Source organism: Limulus polyphemus, unplaced genomic scaffold (genome assembly GCF_000517525.1).
Source record: "Limulus polyphemus unplaced genomic scaffold, Limulus_polyphemus-2.1.2 Scaffold3813, whole genome shotgun sequence".
Classification (NCBI taxonomy): Eukaryota; Metazoa; Arthropoda; class Merostomata; order Xiphosura; family Limulidae; genus Limulus; species Limulus polyphemus.
The window spans coordinates 95297-109483 of NW_013669423.1; the positions used below are offsets into that span (position 1 = coordinate 95297).

The window sequence follows — 14187 nt, forward strand, 5'->3', positions numbered from 1 at the left end:
TAGTGGTATGTGGTGAAAACATCTTAAAAGTACAAAAACAGCTATGTTAGAATAAAAGGGTCAGGCCTTTTTTATAACTTTCTTTTTTCTTAACTGTTTATTTACAGATGAATTTTACAGTCGCAGTTCTTAAAGTTGTAGTAAATCTCTCCCTGGAACCATATACAGCCCTTTATTTTTTTATTTGCTTTGTCCTAATATTTTAAATATTAATCCTTGCTCTTTAAAACTTATAACTTTATTCATTAGACCAATCTTTCATAAAGAAACACCACTAACCTTACTTAATATTAAAACACTGTTTCCTGTTTAATATCTTAATTTCCAGTGATCACACAGTTTCTCTATGAAACCCAAACTTTCTGGTGTAATTTGTCTCTAAATGAGTTTCTGTTTAGTTTATTTTCACCTCTTTTGAGTTGATAAAATATAAAAATATCATGCTATTAATGTTAAAAGTAGTCTGTTAGGTGAATATTCTGATTTTTGTAAATCTGACTAATGTGTCATGTGGTCAGTTGGAACAACGTGTAGCCACGAAATTGGAATTACAAGACTTTTTTCCAGCCTATTCTGGCATAAGCAGAGCAGGAAAAAAACACCTTCTTGACTTCTACAATTTGTATTCACTAGAACAATGTAAATCATAGCTGGATTCTTAATGCTGTAATGTTATTAAATTGACCACTAGAAGACAGTAAAAAGCACTAATTTGTTCATTTTTCTTGATTTTTCTCTCTCTCTTCTTCCTGAAATTTAGTATACTGTTGAAAAGATTAGGACAATTTACCAATAATATATGTACATAAATAACAAAGTGCACAAATAATTGAACTATGTATATCTTTTGGTTTGTTAAAACTATTAAAAACTGACATAGGAATGCAGTGTGCTACACAAACAAATATGCATGATTTTTGACTTGCAACATTTAGGAAACACTTTTTCTTACATCAATTTCAGTGAAGAGCTGTGTAATAGTTTTTTTCTATGTGTTGTAAACCTGTTTTCATTTTTTTAATGTCTCAAACTATTTCAAATTGAAAGCTTTCACTCACACACACATGTACAGATATATAGTTTAAACTGCATGTTATATAGACAAACATAAACATCAGATTTGTATAAATTTTTTATAGTTTTTCAAGAGTTGTGGAGTAACCTCACAAAACTTAGATAGTCAGACAGAAACTCGGGCAGATGTAATATGTGATGTTATACATCGTGGATATATGGATGATCCATGGAACACTGACCAGGCATGGCGAGAAGCTGAAATGTGGAACATTCATTTCCAAAATGAAGAACACATCACTGAGAAATTGCCGGTCGGTAATACGTTTTTCAGTTTTTATTTTTTATGGATAGGCATGAATTTGAAATTTCCTGTCATTAAAACCTATTATTATTCTTCCAGTATTATAAGACCTTATTTCAAAGTGCTGCCATCTATTGAGGTAAAACTGAGTTAACTGTATAGGAATGGGATATGTTCACTTTATAATAAGAGGCTCAAAAAGATGTTTATCATGAAATAGTACTGAATTTTTGAGTTTGTAAGAATGAAATAAAGAGACTGGACACAATATAAAATTCACAAACACAGTAATTGTACTTGCTTTATGGACATGAGACAATCACTTATACTGGATTAGGTATCTTCAACTTATCTTGTCAAAATCATCTACCAGACTTTGCTGGTAACATCGGATTTACCCAGAGCGATATAACTAATCAAATAACCTTGCGATACCCTCTGAACTACCACTGAAGCACATTGTTGTCTATGTTCTTTCATGACATGCAGCATTGCAGTCATGACCATTGATGGGAAAAACAGGTATTATCTTCAGAGAATTAAGACGGAACAAAGGGAGCTATAACAACATCAAATTAAGGACTTTCTTCACTGTGAAAACTGGACATTCTCGAAAGTAACTATATCAATAAAAACATATGGTATATTTAGATACCACAATACTAAACTGTATTTTTATATGTCATATATTAGGTCTACAACCAGTTACTAATTAAGTTTTTAGAGTAGTGTACTTATTAGGCTTTAAGAGGGCCCCCACTAATATCAGATTTCACCATAGTTACCATGGCGATAGCCTGAACTAGGTGTGGCCTAAATTTCACAGGCTGCCAGAAGTTTTAATTGCAGCCTATTTGTCAAGGAAATGTTGGTTACAAATGGTACTATAAGTTCATTTAAAAGATACTCAAGTGAAATCTTGTGATTATGCTGGTTATTCTTATTCTTTTCAAACCAGTTTTGACCAATACAAACAAGGTGAATTGTTGCATTATTGCCTTGGGTTAGTTTTTGTTCATTGTGATTCAAATGCAGCGTTTGTGGGGTGGACATGATTTATAATGAGGTTCAGGTACTTTCTGGATTTACCTGGCTTTTCAAGAGAATCAAATGGTCAAGTTGTTTAGAATTTCCATGCAAAGCTACATCAGAGTTATCTGTGTATTAACGTTCCTTTCATACAAAGCTACAAAAGAGCTACCTACACTTTCTGTCCCTAATTTGGACTGATAGACTACAGGGAAGGCATCAATTGCCCAGTTCTTGGGCTACTTTTGTCTGACCGATTGGAGTGGAGCACATTTGTGTGACAATGGAATGTAAGCCGCAAATCCTAGGATGCAAAGACCAGGTGTACTAACTACTAGACCAAGCCCTGTCAGAAGAACATTCCCCACTCCATTACACCATCTCCAGCAGCTTATGCAGACATAACAACCCAACTAGTCACATAGCTCAGATGGTTTTCTACATATTCTTTTTGTTAGTAAATAACATGATGAAGTAAGACTTATTAGACCACACACTCACATCTAATAAATCAGTATTTATAATTTTAAATTTTTTTGTTTACCTCTCAGACAAAAAGTTTTAGATTTTTTTTTCATATACCATGTAACCAGTTTTTAAATGTTTTTTTGCCTGGAATGGTTGGAAACCTGACCACTGTTAATGAATCAGTTATTTGGGGCACAGTTTGATATATATTGCATTTTATATTTTGAATGTTCTATGATTACCTTTCTTAATCAGTCACTTATGGTTAGTGGCCACAAATTTTCCTAGTGACAGACAATTTTATTCCAAGCTGCTATTGTTGATAGACTCTGATGGTACATATTTCAGCAGCTAGTCAATAAATGGTTTTTGATAATAACACTTCTGCTATATGAGCACCAATTTTCACACTTGTTGGAAAAACACAAATCTTTGCTCTTACCCACAATACGGCTGCACTTGTACGACTCAAGAAGTCTTTGACACATACACAAGTAAATGAAGTGTGTTACAAATGTTTGTGGTGAGTAACCAGGTTAATGATCAGTCCATAACAATGTCTTTGATCTGTCAAACATTAGAATACCAAAATGAAAAAACAAATGTGGTTTACATATTCTTTCAGTGAATATGTATTTTGAGACAATACACATTTATTTTCTATATTTTTTAGATGAACTTGAACTGGATACTAATCACTGATGATATTTTCTTAAAACTGCCTGACGGTGAAGCTATGCTTCTTCACAAGATAACAGAAAATTTCCGACGAATTAGACATTGAGTCAATAGCTCATTGATTATCTGTCACGCTCGAGTCTCAATTTGTTTTCGACAAGAGTTATTTTTCCACGTTTTTTTTTTTTTTTTATGGTACAAAATTGTATTGTTTAGAAAACCATCAAAACAAAGATTTGTAGCCCATTGATAGAATATTTGTTACTTATTTCCTTGAAAGGTATAATTTAAAATACAAGTTTCTGGTTATTTTTCATTTGATTTTTGTCTTTCAAAGTTACAAAAATAATTAATATACTTGTGATTTTATTTACGTGTATGTTATGAATGATTGTACTAGAATTTTAAACCATTCCACTTTAGAAAACTAATATAACTTTATTACTGTTGTTTGTTTGCTTATACATACATGGGAATGATTCAAATGCTATCAGTGTTGATATTTTGAAAAAAACAAACATGGTCCTTAAGATTAAAAGTAAAAACAACAACAACAAAATGAATTCTGAAAAGACAGGGTTATTATGCAGATTATCTAGAAACTATCCAAAGATATTATAGGTATCTGTGAGTGACAAAGAAATGATGATTACACCATAATTGGGCCAGAGGGGAGAAGAACCTTATAGATACTCTTTCTTAAATATATATATATTTTTTACACATTTTTTGTACTCTGACACAACTTATAACTACTAACTTTAATATTTTTTATAATAATAACATTTGAACAGGCTTTATAAAAATGACTTTGGGTGAACCCTCCCCAATTAATTTTGTTAAATATCTTTTAAAAGATTTTTCTTGTGTAGAAAAGTTAAGCTAATTACTCATTATTTTCCCTATAGAAGTACTGAAATGATAGATTGCAACTAAATACTGCATGTACGCTGTATTTAGCCTCACATTTCACGTTAGTTCTAGTTATGTTTACCCTAATTATCATTTTCTTGTGACTAATTAATATCTAGACTTAACAAAAAATTAACATGGATTTTAAGTAATGTTTCCTTCCGATATTTATCAGGTTTGAGCTACTAGATTTATGGCTGCGTTATTCGTGTATGTTGGACGTACTATATATTTACTGATATTTTTAAGAGCTTTGTAACCCGAAGAAGAAATGAGAATCCAACAACACCCAAAAAGTACCAAGTAAACATAATGCTGGTTATTCTGTATAAACATACTCTTATTAATATGATGCCCTGTCTCACTTGAAGAAAATATAAACAAGTTACAGTATTCACTTCAACAGATTTATGCCGAGCTTTTAGTGTTTCAAACCAAAGTTTATATATATAAATAAGAGGAAAATATGTCCAAAGCCCGTATTTCATCATTTGTCGTGTATAAATCACAAATGATTAGGGAACTCCATCTCCTAGGTGAGTTGATCACAGAATTTTTCTTTAAACGTCTGTTACCTATCTTTTTAACTACTGTGATAAAGTGTAAATGCTCATTTATAAGTGACAATTACCTGTATTAAATTGCAAATGTCAGTTTTGTTTAAAAAAATCAAATTGATACTGTTATTATACACGTAGTCACATCAATATGGTTAATATTAGAAACCTAAATATACATTACATATGTTTAACTTGTATTTCGCTCACATGCACCTTAATGTATTTTGTAATAGTCATTTAATAAAAAAATGCATATTACTCCTGTATGTGTAAATGTCAAAAACTACCTTACCAATAATGGTTGGAGACAGCATGAATGGGTAATGAAGAAAAACTTTAATATAAGTTTAATACAACTGCAAATGTACAACGTTTCAACAAGGTTTTGTCATCATCAAAACCTTGTTGAAACGTTTCGTACATTTGCTGTTATGTTAAATTTATATTAAGGTTTTTTTTCTTCATTACCCATTCAAGCCATCTCCTACCATTATTAGTCTCAAAGTGGGTTCCTCGTCATGGAATTTGGATACCTTACCAATAATTGTTTAAGTAGTGAGAAGAAGTGTATAGAGATTAATACAGGATGTTGAAACAATCCAGTAAACACTTCTTAATAGATCTGTAAGCAGTGGGTTTTATCACAGCAATAGCTAATTTCACAACTAGTATAATCATATATAGTCTGTTAAATAAGTTGCTTGTGTGTGTGTTTCATATTGGTTCTGATCTGCTAATCATCTATGGTTGTCTTAGTAATCAGCCATCCAGATTAATACTTTCAGTGGAAAAATGAAAGCCATGGTTGTATAAGAAACTGCTCCAACTGGAAAAGTCACAACAATAAATCTGAAGTTAACTGGACAATCTATGTATACCAACATCTGTTTTTATGAAAAAGATAGCCGTATGAATCATAGCAAACCTATTAGACCAGAAACTTGTGAAATCCCACCAGAGCAGCGTCAGTGTGTTTAGAGTTGGTCTCAGAAACCAACATCAGTGTACAGTAAAGAACTTGTGGAAGGTTTGTTGAAATATGTAGTCTAAAACTGACCTTGTCATCCTTTTACTATAGAAAATTGCAGTGTAATATTTAATCATGGCCATCGTATAGGCTAGTTAATACCAGAGAAACATCATCCTTATAAAGCAAAATCAACCATTAAGTTTTTAGTTCCAGAAATAGTTTTACAAAAACTAACAGCATAGTTCAAGTTTTTGAATATTTTATTAAATAAAGACAAATTTACAATAAAACATTTAATATCATCATCTTTCGAATAATGTTTTCAACTGATTAAGTCAAAATTAATTGGATAAAGGTTTCTAGAACTAAACACGATAGTCTGATGAAAGCTACTGTTAGTGTATATTTACATATTCATATTGTTTCAGCAATAAATAAAAGCAACTCACAAATTCTACATTAACTTCTTAAATTCAACAGCAATCTGTATGGGAGCTGACTTTTAACAATTGATTTACAAAATAAGAAATATGAGTATCTTATTTGGCTTATAAACAAGGAGTTGTAAGAAACTGAAACACAGAATTATAACAAGTTTCTGTATGAAACAAATCAGGCCCTACGAAAATGAGGTAAAAAATACAAGTTCCCCGAAACAGGGGGTAAGGCATAAGAATCTAATAATAAGTACTACTATCTTATATTTTTATCTTTTGAAAGTTTGTTAGAAGAGACAAAATCTTAAATGTGAAGAACTAAATCATTTTTATGTTTTTTATAAAATTTGATAAGTTTTGCCATAAAATATTTCACCAAGTTTATACACTGTGTAAATATAATAACACTTTTAATAAGAATTACTGAATAATTCAACTTACTGACTTGATCAAAATGTAAACTTTCCTTCTAAACAAATAGAACATTTCATTAAAAAATTTTAAGAAATTCATACCGAGATTATAAAACCTTTGAAAAACTATAAAAACAATTTTTTTTTGCCACAATTAGTTTTAGAATTAAACACAGCTTTCCTTCTGTTCTAGATTTAGGCTTAGATTAGTAATATAATACAAACTATTTCCGTGTAGAAAAAAAAGTTCTAATTAATAAATATTAAGATAATCATTACAACACCTGGTATATTAAACTTGGAAAAATTTTTTGAACCCAAAATTACCTTAAATATATTTAAAAGATTATTGAACACAGTGTGTCAAAACTTTATCTGGAAGACTGGCATAAGAATTAAAGAAAGTGATATGATAATAAATATAAAACAATTTACTTATGTATATATATATATATTTAGTTTTTTTGATATAATACTGTATTCTTTCTGTGTTCAGAACAGATAACTAAACACACATTCTGGTGAATTTTCAGCCACTAATAACACATCTGTTAAGGTTATTAAACAGCCTCACAAATTTCAATCCATGAAATTTTTAAGTTTCAACAAATATTCAAAAGATCTAAATTAATACAGATTCTGCAAGTCAAGGTGATCTTCGTCATAGTTACAACATGACACAAAGAACTATTTACCTGATTCAAGTACAAAATCACCAAATGATTGTATGTTAAGCGTCACAGTGTTACAATTGTGTTTTAGTTTTACAGTTAATTTTTATTTTAGTATTTTATAAACACACTGGGGGAAGATATGTTATTGTATCAGTTGCTATTATACATTTCAAGCATTTTAAATAAATCTTATGAGGTTGAAAGTATATTAAATTTGATTTGACTGTAGCTAAAGAATGATTCTTCCTTGTTATTAAACATGTATAATAAAATTTGTATTTTGACCATTGCTGTACACAGACAGCTAACAAAGTACTCGTGAAATTTATGAACTGGGCTACAAGAACCTCGGTGGTGCTACAGTAACAACCTCTGTAACAATATTGTTTAATTCTTCTTTAAAGTAATCAAGCTTAGAGTTATAAAAAATTAAATCTGGAGTAAAAAAGTACATGTTAAACACATTAAAAATAACTTCCAACGAATGTAATGACTACCCTTATTAAATCACTATAAACAACACCTAGCTTTCTATGCAAGATACTTAAGAATAACACCATTTTAAGAAGTATTAACCTTCTTTAAATAACATTCATGTTATTCAGCACGAAGATAAGGTGTGATTTTTACAACAAAGTTAAGTCAAATACAAGGTATAATACATTCGTTATGTAGTACGATACGTCTTTAGAAATACTTTTATGTTCTTATTCTAATCAGTATCACGTGAATATTACTCATTTACAATGTAAGGCATAAAAAAATGTCACGGAATATGAAGAAATGACTCCCGATTTCTTAAATTATGTCACTGGACACGAAAAGTATTATCTAACTGATTCAAAAATGTATATTAACATTTTCTGTTGTAAAATTTTGAGTTAAAATTGATATAATTATACAGAATAAGTTACTTTTTATAGTTTGGTTTATCTGGAGTCAAATAATTTCTATGACCCAAGTCTGTATGTGTATTTCAAGTTGGTTCTAATTTATTATTAAGAGTTTGTGTTATAATTATATGCTAAAATGTTTAGTTTCATCCTAAATTTCAGTTTGTTCTTTTAACTTCTTTACAAATCACTATGTACATTAATCCTTCGTAAACCTATTAATTCCTGAAAGTTTTTCAAGAGATTAAATATATTTTTCAGCATATAATAAAGTATATAGTATTTGTACATTACATAAGCAATAATACAATAACATTTTCTCGTTATTATGAGAATTTAATATTCACTCGTAACTAGATGGCGATTAAACCACTTGGATAGCTATGCATATGAAATATACTGTATTAAGCATACCTTAAATTGGGGATGACCATGAAGCAATCTTAACATAAACGTATAAAAAAACTTAAAGATTATTTCAACAGAAAAAAAATGGACTGACTCAACGAATGGGGCAACACAGTTTTGAATTAGTATATTAACTTATGGTGCAGTAAAATAACAGATAACTATATTAGTTGAATACCAGCAGCAATGAAATAGTCTTGTTTGAACACTTAATAAAACAGATAAACTTGGCAAAAGATGTATTAAACTTTAATTATTATCCAATAAAATAACAGAAATCTGAATAAGATTGATAAAAACTACTATGTGTATGAATTACAGGTCAAATCCTCATCTAGAATAATCAACGGTGTCTAAGTTTACACGTAAAGAATTTAATAGCAGTAAATTATACGTTTCATTATCATCCAGTAAAAATAAAGTAGCTGCGGAAAATGCGGAACATTCCGCTTAAATTGACTGAATCATATGGAAAACCAACAGCACTTAATACACAATAAAACCTTATTGATGCCAATAAATGTTAATTATATGCTGTGTGAAATAATGGATCCCCATAGCTATAAGTTATATTATAATAATCACAGTCCAATAAAATAAAACAAAAAAAATAGTCTTTTAGCATACATTAAATTTGGAGTTTACTGAAATATTTCTAACTCTATACAGGAAATATTTTAAGTACATCACAACGAAATTTATGACTTCAGAAAAAAAAAGGGGGGGCAATTTTACAAAGGGGATAATTTTGGTATCATCAATATCGGCACATTATTACAAAGAAATAAATACTTGTGTGGAGGCACACTTTTAAAGTTATTTGGTGAAGACAAAATGTAATATTAAATAAATGACACCTCACAACAAAAATATCCCTCTGCGTTCAAGCCACTTAAATCAACCTACACACGTGATGAACGAAGCTATTTAACAACTGGAACAAAATGTATACAAGCACAATTATAGTTGATTCTGAAGTACCCGAAAAGCTGTATTATTAACTCAATATAAGCAAGGAGGAGAGCAATTTGGGTTAATTATGATTCTGAGTGAATCTTAAATGGATATATAGTAAGTATACTGCTCACCAAAAATGTACAGAAAAGTAATAACTACAAAACTCTTTGAAATACTGTGCATAAAACAAGATCCATGTTTACTGGAGAGACATTTCTTATACATCATAACTTAAAGAAAATTATAAACGTTACTTGTCCAGCTTATATGTACATTTCATCATGCAAGTACAATGAGCACAGATTATATGATTAATGGTAAGTTACAGATAGCTAGCTGCCTCCCCATTTACCTTGGTGTTTTTATTTAACAAATCTTTGTTGCTTAACTGACATTGATCTACTCCAAGATGCAGAAATTCACTCAGAGATTCATCGCAGAAACTATTGCTGTGACTCATGGCCAGTTCTAATATACTGTTCAAGTTGGTCAGTGAACTATCCTTTGAAAGACTACTGGCTGGACTGCTTGGACTTTGTAAAGCTTGACTAGTAACAGCAGCAGTCAATTTCTTGTTCATAGTTTCCAGACGAACAACCTAAACAAGAAAAGTTAATAAATATGACTGTATAGGCTGTTACAATCTAGCCTTTGCTTATCAAAATAAACTGTAAGTGATACTAAGAAACTTATAAGCTTCATTCAGAAACTAACAAAGCATTGTTACTAAAATTATAAGGCAAAATACTTCTTTTGTTCAACTGGATTTTTTGTTCTAACTATTCTGAACAAACCAGTACCATGAAATTTAAGGAAGCTGTCTCTACTCATTCTTAAGTCTGGTTTCTTATTCTTCATGAATTAAAACAGGAAGTAATACTTATTACAGATTTACAAATATAAATAAGCTAATATTTCATAACTAAACTAATAAGTAATTACAATCCCAAACATTATAATGACTTCATACAAGTATTATGTACTATAAACATTCTGTTATAAAAATGTTTTTGTTCCACAACATACATGCACGTTTTGCAAACTGTGTTTTAAGAAATAACTTTAGCAAGTCAAAATTGGAGTTTGAATTACGTAGAACTTTGTAAGCACGAATATCTGTACCTCCGCTTTCAGGCCAGAGACATATTCACATAGATCTTTACCATCTTCATTGTTCACAGCACCAAGTTGAAGCTGTAAGTGTCCAACTGTCATCTGGAAAAAAAAAGTTTGAATAGTGAGTTAAATAAACTAATATTTGACTTTTCTTATCATTAAAAATTTACCATTTCCAACATCATAGTCTACACAGATTCTCTCTGCAGCCTACTATAAGATGGGTGACTCGAAGTAATTTTCCATACACGGGGCAAGAAAAACATATACGTACACATTCATTTACTGCATCATTCTAACTGTATATAAAACAACGTAACAATTCTGGCATAGAGAAAGAAAAACAGTGTAGAAAGATACAAAATAAACTGATACAATTATAATTTCATTTCAGGTAAGTAGTTTCAGAAAATATGCAATGCTCATGCAGCCTTTAAAAATGTTTACAGTTGTTACATCATATGTGATGTGGCCTTTAAAAATGTTTACAGTTGTTACATCATATGTGATGTGGCCTTTAAATTTTTTTACAGTTGCAACATCATATGTGATGTGGCCTTTCAATTTTTTTTCAGTTGTTACATCATATGTGATGTGGCCTTTAAATTTTTTACAGTTGCTACATCCTATGTGATGTGGCCTTTAAAGAATCTTACAGTTACTACATCCTATGTGATGTGGCCTTTAAAAATCTTATAGTTTCTATATTCTATGTGATGTGGCCTTTAAAGAATCTTACAGATGCTACATCCTGTGATGTAGCCTTTAAAGAATCTTACAGTTACTACATCCTATGTGATGTGGCCTTTAAAAATCTTATAGTTTCTACATTCTATGTGATGTGGCCTTTAAAAAATCTTACAGATGCTACATCCTATGTTATGTGCCACATTGAATTTCTAGTTGTATGTTGGGGTCAAGCTTAATAACTATATATTTGGAATAGTAATTATTATCTAACAAAATGAAATGAAAATTATTATGTCTAATATAAAATCAAGATAATGTATCCACTTATTCTTTAGCTTCTATTAACCCTTGCTACACACTTGTTCTCACAGTATCACACCAATTCCAATCTCACAATCTTTACTATTACATATAACCTTCATTCTAAATACATTTTCAATTAGAAGTAAACTCCAACAGGAGACAATGAATGTATAATATTTAACATTAAATTTTTACATGAAAAAACCAGTAAGTGAAAAACGACTCTGGGAACAGGACTTTAACCCAGGATCCCTGGCCTACAAGGTCAGTGTTCTACCACTGTACAAACTGTCCTCCTCGATTTTAACCAGTATATAAATTTTTTACCATGAATTCGGTTTTATTTACCAAGTTTGGGATTTATGGCTTGAAAGATTAAAACATACCCATAGTAAAATGTGCATTGTAAATAAAATAAAAAAAACATGGCTGGGAAGAAATTTATAACATGATTTAGATCCTACATTATATCATAAGGTACACAATGTAAACTTTCAATCTATTTACCTCAGAAATTTAAACTGTAATTTCTTCAGAATTTAATCAAAATAAAACAGAAAGAAATACACAATTGATATTCTGTATTATTGCCCTAAACATTTATTAAAACATGTTTTGAGCACAAGCTTACCTTCAAATTTAGGTATTTTATCACAATCAGTAAGCCCTCTACACAAAAGTTGAGTTCATAATTCTCTTAGCACACGCACTTGTAAAATTTGTCAGAAGTTCCTTTTAAACACTTTCAATAGAATCAGTTAAAAGAAGAACAGAAGTATGCAAACTTGGATTCTAAGGTAACTTTTATATGTACAAGCTATAAGGTGTCAGAGTCATGCCTCCCACATATATGTACAAGCTATAAGGTGTCAGAGTCATGCCTCCCACATATATGTTTAAGTCATTCCTCCCACATATATGTTCAAGTCAAGGAGCAGATATGAAGATTTATAGAATAATATTATGCTTTCTTGATTATAATGTAAATAAATATGAGCAATCAAATAGTTGAATCAAAGAAGTACACGTACAGGTTTAATGTGATACACATTTAAGTAGTTTTTATTTGTCCCTCGGTGTTCTTGAAGAACTATTTATATATAAGATCATTTTGGGATGTTGACTTTTGTGACTTTTTAAGCATATCTATGGTATGCTGTGATTTCCTAGATAACTTAGTTTCTTATGTTCTAATATATCATATTTAATTCATTTTAAGTTACTTTTAGGTGTTTGACATTTGTAAGTTTCATCAAGTGTTGATGATGTAAGTGAACAAGTTGAATGTGTTTTGTTTTTTTTTAGAATAAGATTGCTATAAATCACTAATAAAAGTGATGGAAGAAATTTGAATATAAAAGTATTGCTGAACTTTCAAGATTGAATATATTAGCTGTCCTGTTTTTCTTTAATTATACATTTTGGTGGTGTTTCATTCTTGTGTAGATTCAAGTCAATTTAAATCAAATTAGACGTCAAGAAGATCAAGTGAAAAAACTCCAGAATATGTTGGATCAAACATCAGAAAGAGAAAGAGAACTTCTCAGAGTCATGCCTCCCACATATATGTTCAAGCTTATAAGGTGTCAGAGTCATGCCTCCCACATCCACCTTATAGCTTGAACATATATGTGGGAGGCATGACTCTGACACCTTATAACTTGAACATATATGTGGGAGGCATGACTCTGACACCTTATAACTTGAACACATATGTGGGAGACATGACTCTGACACCTTATGACTTGAACATATATGTGGGAGGCATGACTCTGACACCTTATAACTTGAACACATATGTGGGAGACATGACTCTGATACCTTATAACTAGTTTACGCACGCCACACAGTTTTGTTTCTTCTCCCTACCACACTAATTTATTTAATATAATTATACGACTTAGATTTAGAAACTTATTAAGCCATAAATAGAGAATTAAGGTTAAGAAAGACATAACCCAGTGTTGTTTTACAAAGAGAACAGACTACACAGATTTTATAGGTATCAAGACACTGGTATAATTCCTGATACTGAAGACTAGGGTATTTCTGTTATGATTTTTAGTTTTTTCTTGGTTTTATTAATTTCTGTTTCGTAAGTAATAACCTACCACAATGTTTAGAATCACTTCTTATGATATCTTTAAATTCATTTTTTACACTTATGAAGATTATTTTCCATTGTTCATTTAGTACATGGGCTTAGGATTAACTTCAGTCTTTTAAGTTGGTTGAATCTTCTGAGATAGTGTTGGGATCATGACTTAAAATATCATAACAGTAAAGATATCCAACGCATGACTTAAAGCATTCTTATCAGTACAGAGTTCTGGTTTTCTGATATACTGATTTATGACATTA

At 30.4% G+C, this 14187-nt stretch overlaps 1 protein-coding gene and 1 long non-coding RNA gene across 2 annotated transcripts in view; one reads left to right on the forward strand and one right to left on the reverse strand.

Moving 5' to 3' along the window:
* LOC106470084 (transient receptor potential cation channel subfamily M member 2-like) overlaps positions 1-4007 on the forward strand; it is a 53196-nt gene extending 49189 nt beyond the window's left edge. Inside the window, exons 29-30 of the mRNA XM_022398642.1 lie at positions 1140-1328; positions 3489-4007. Of these exons, the coding sequence (XP_022254350.1) occupies positions 1140-1328; positions 3489-3599 (300 nt within the window). The 3' untranslated portion in view covers positions 3600-4007. The remainder of the gene's footprint in view (positions 1-1139; positions 1329-3488) is intronic.
* A 2170-nt stretch (positions 4008-6177) lies between these two features.
* On the reverse strand, positions 6178-10975 carry LOC111088457. The gene is made up of 2 exons (XR_002612979.1): positions 10840-10975; positions 6178-10315 (listed from the first exon to the last, which is right to left on the reverse strand). It is a non-coding gene; the product is annotated as an uncharacterized LOC111088457 (long non-coding RNA).
* Between the last annotated feature and the right edge of the window lie 3212 nt (positions 10976-14187).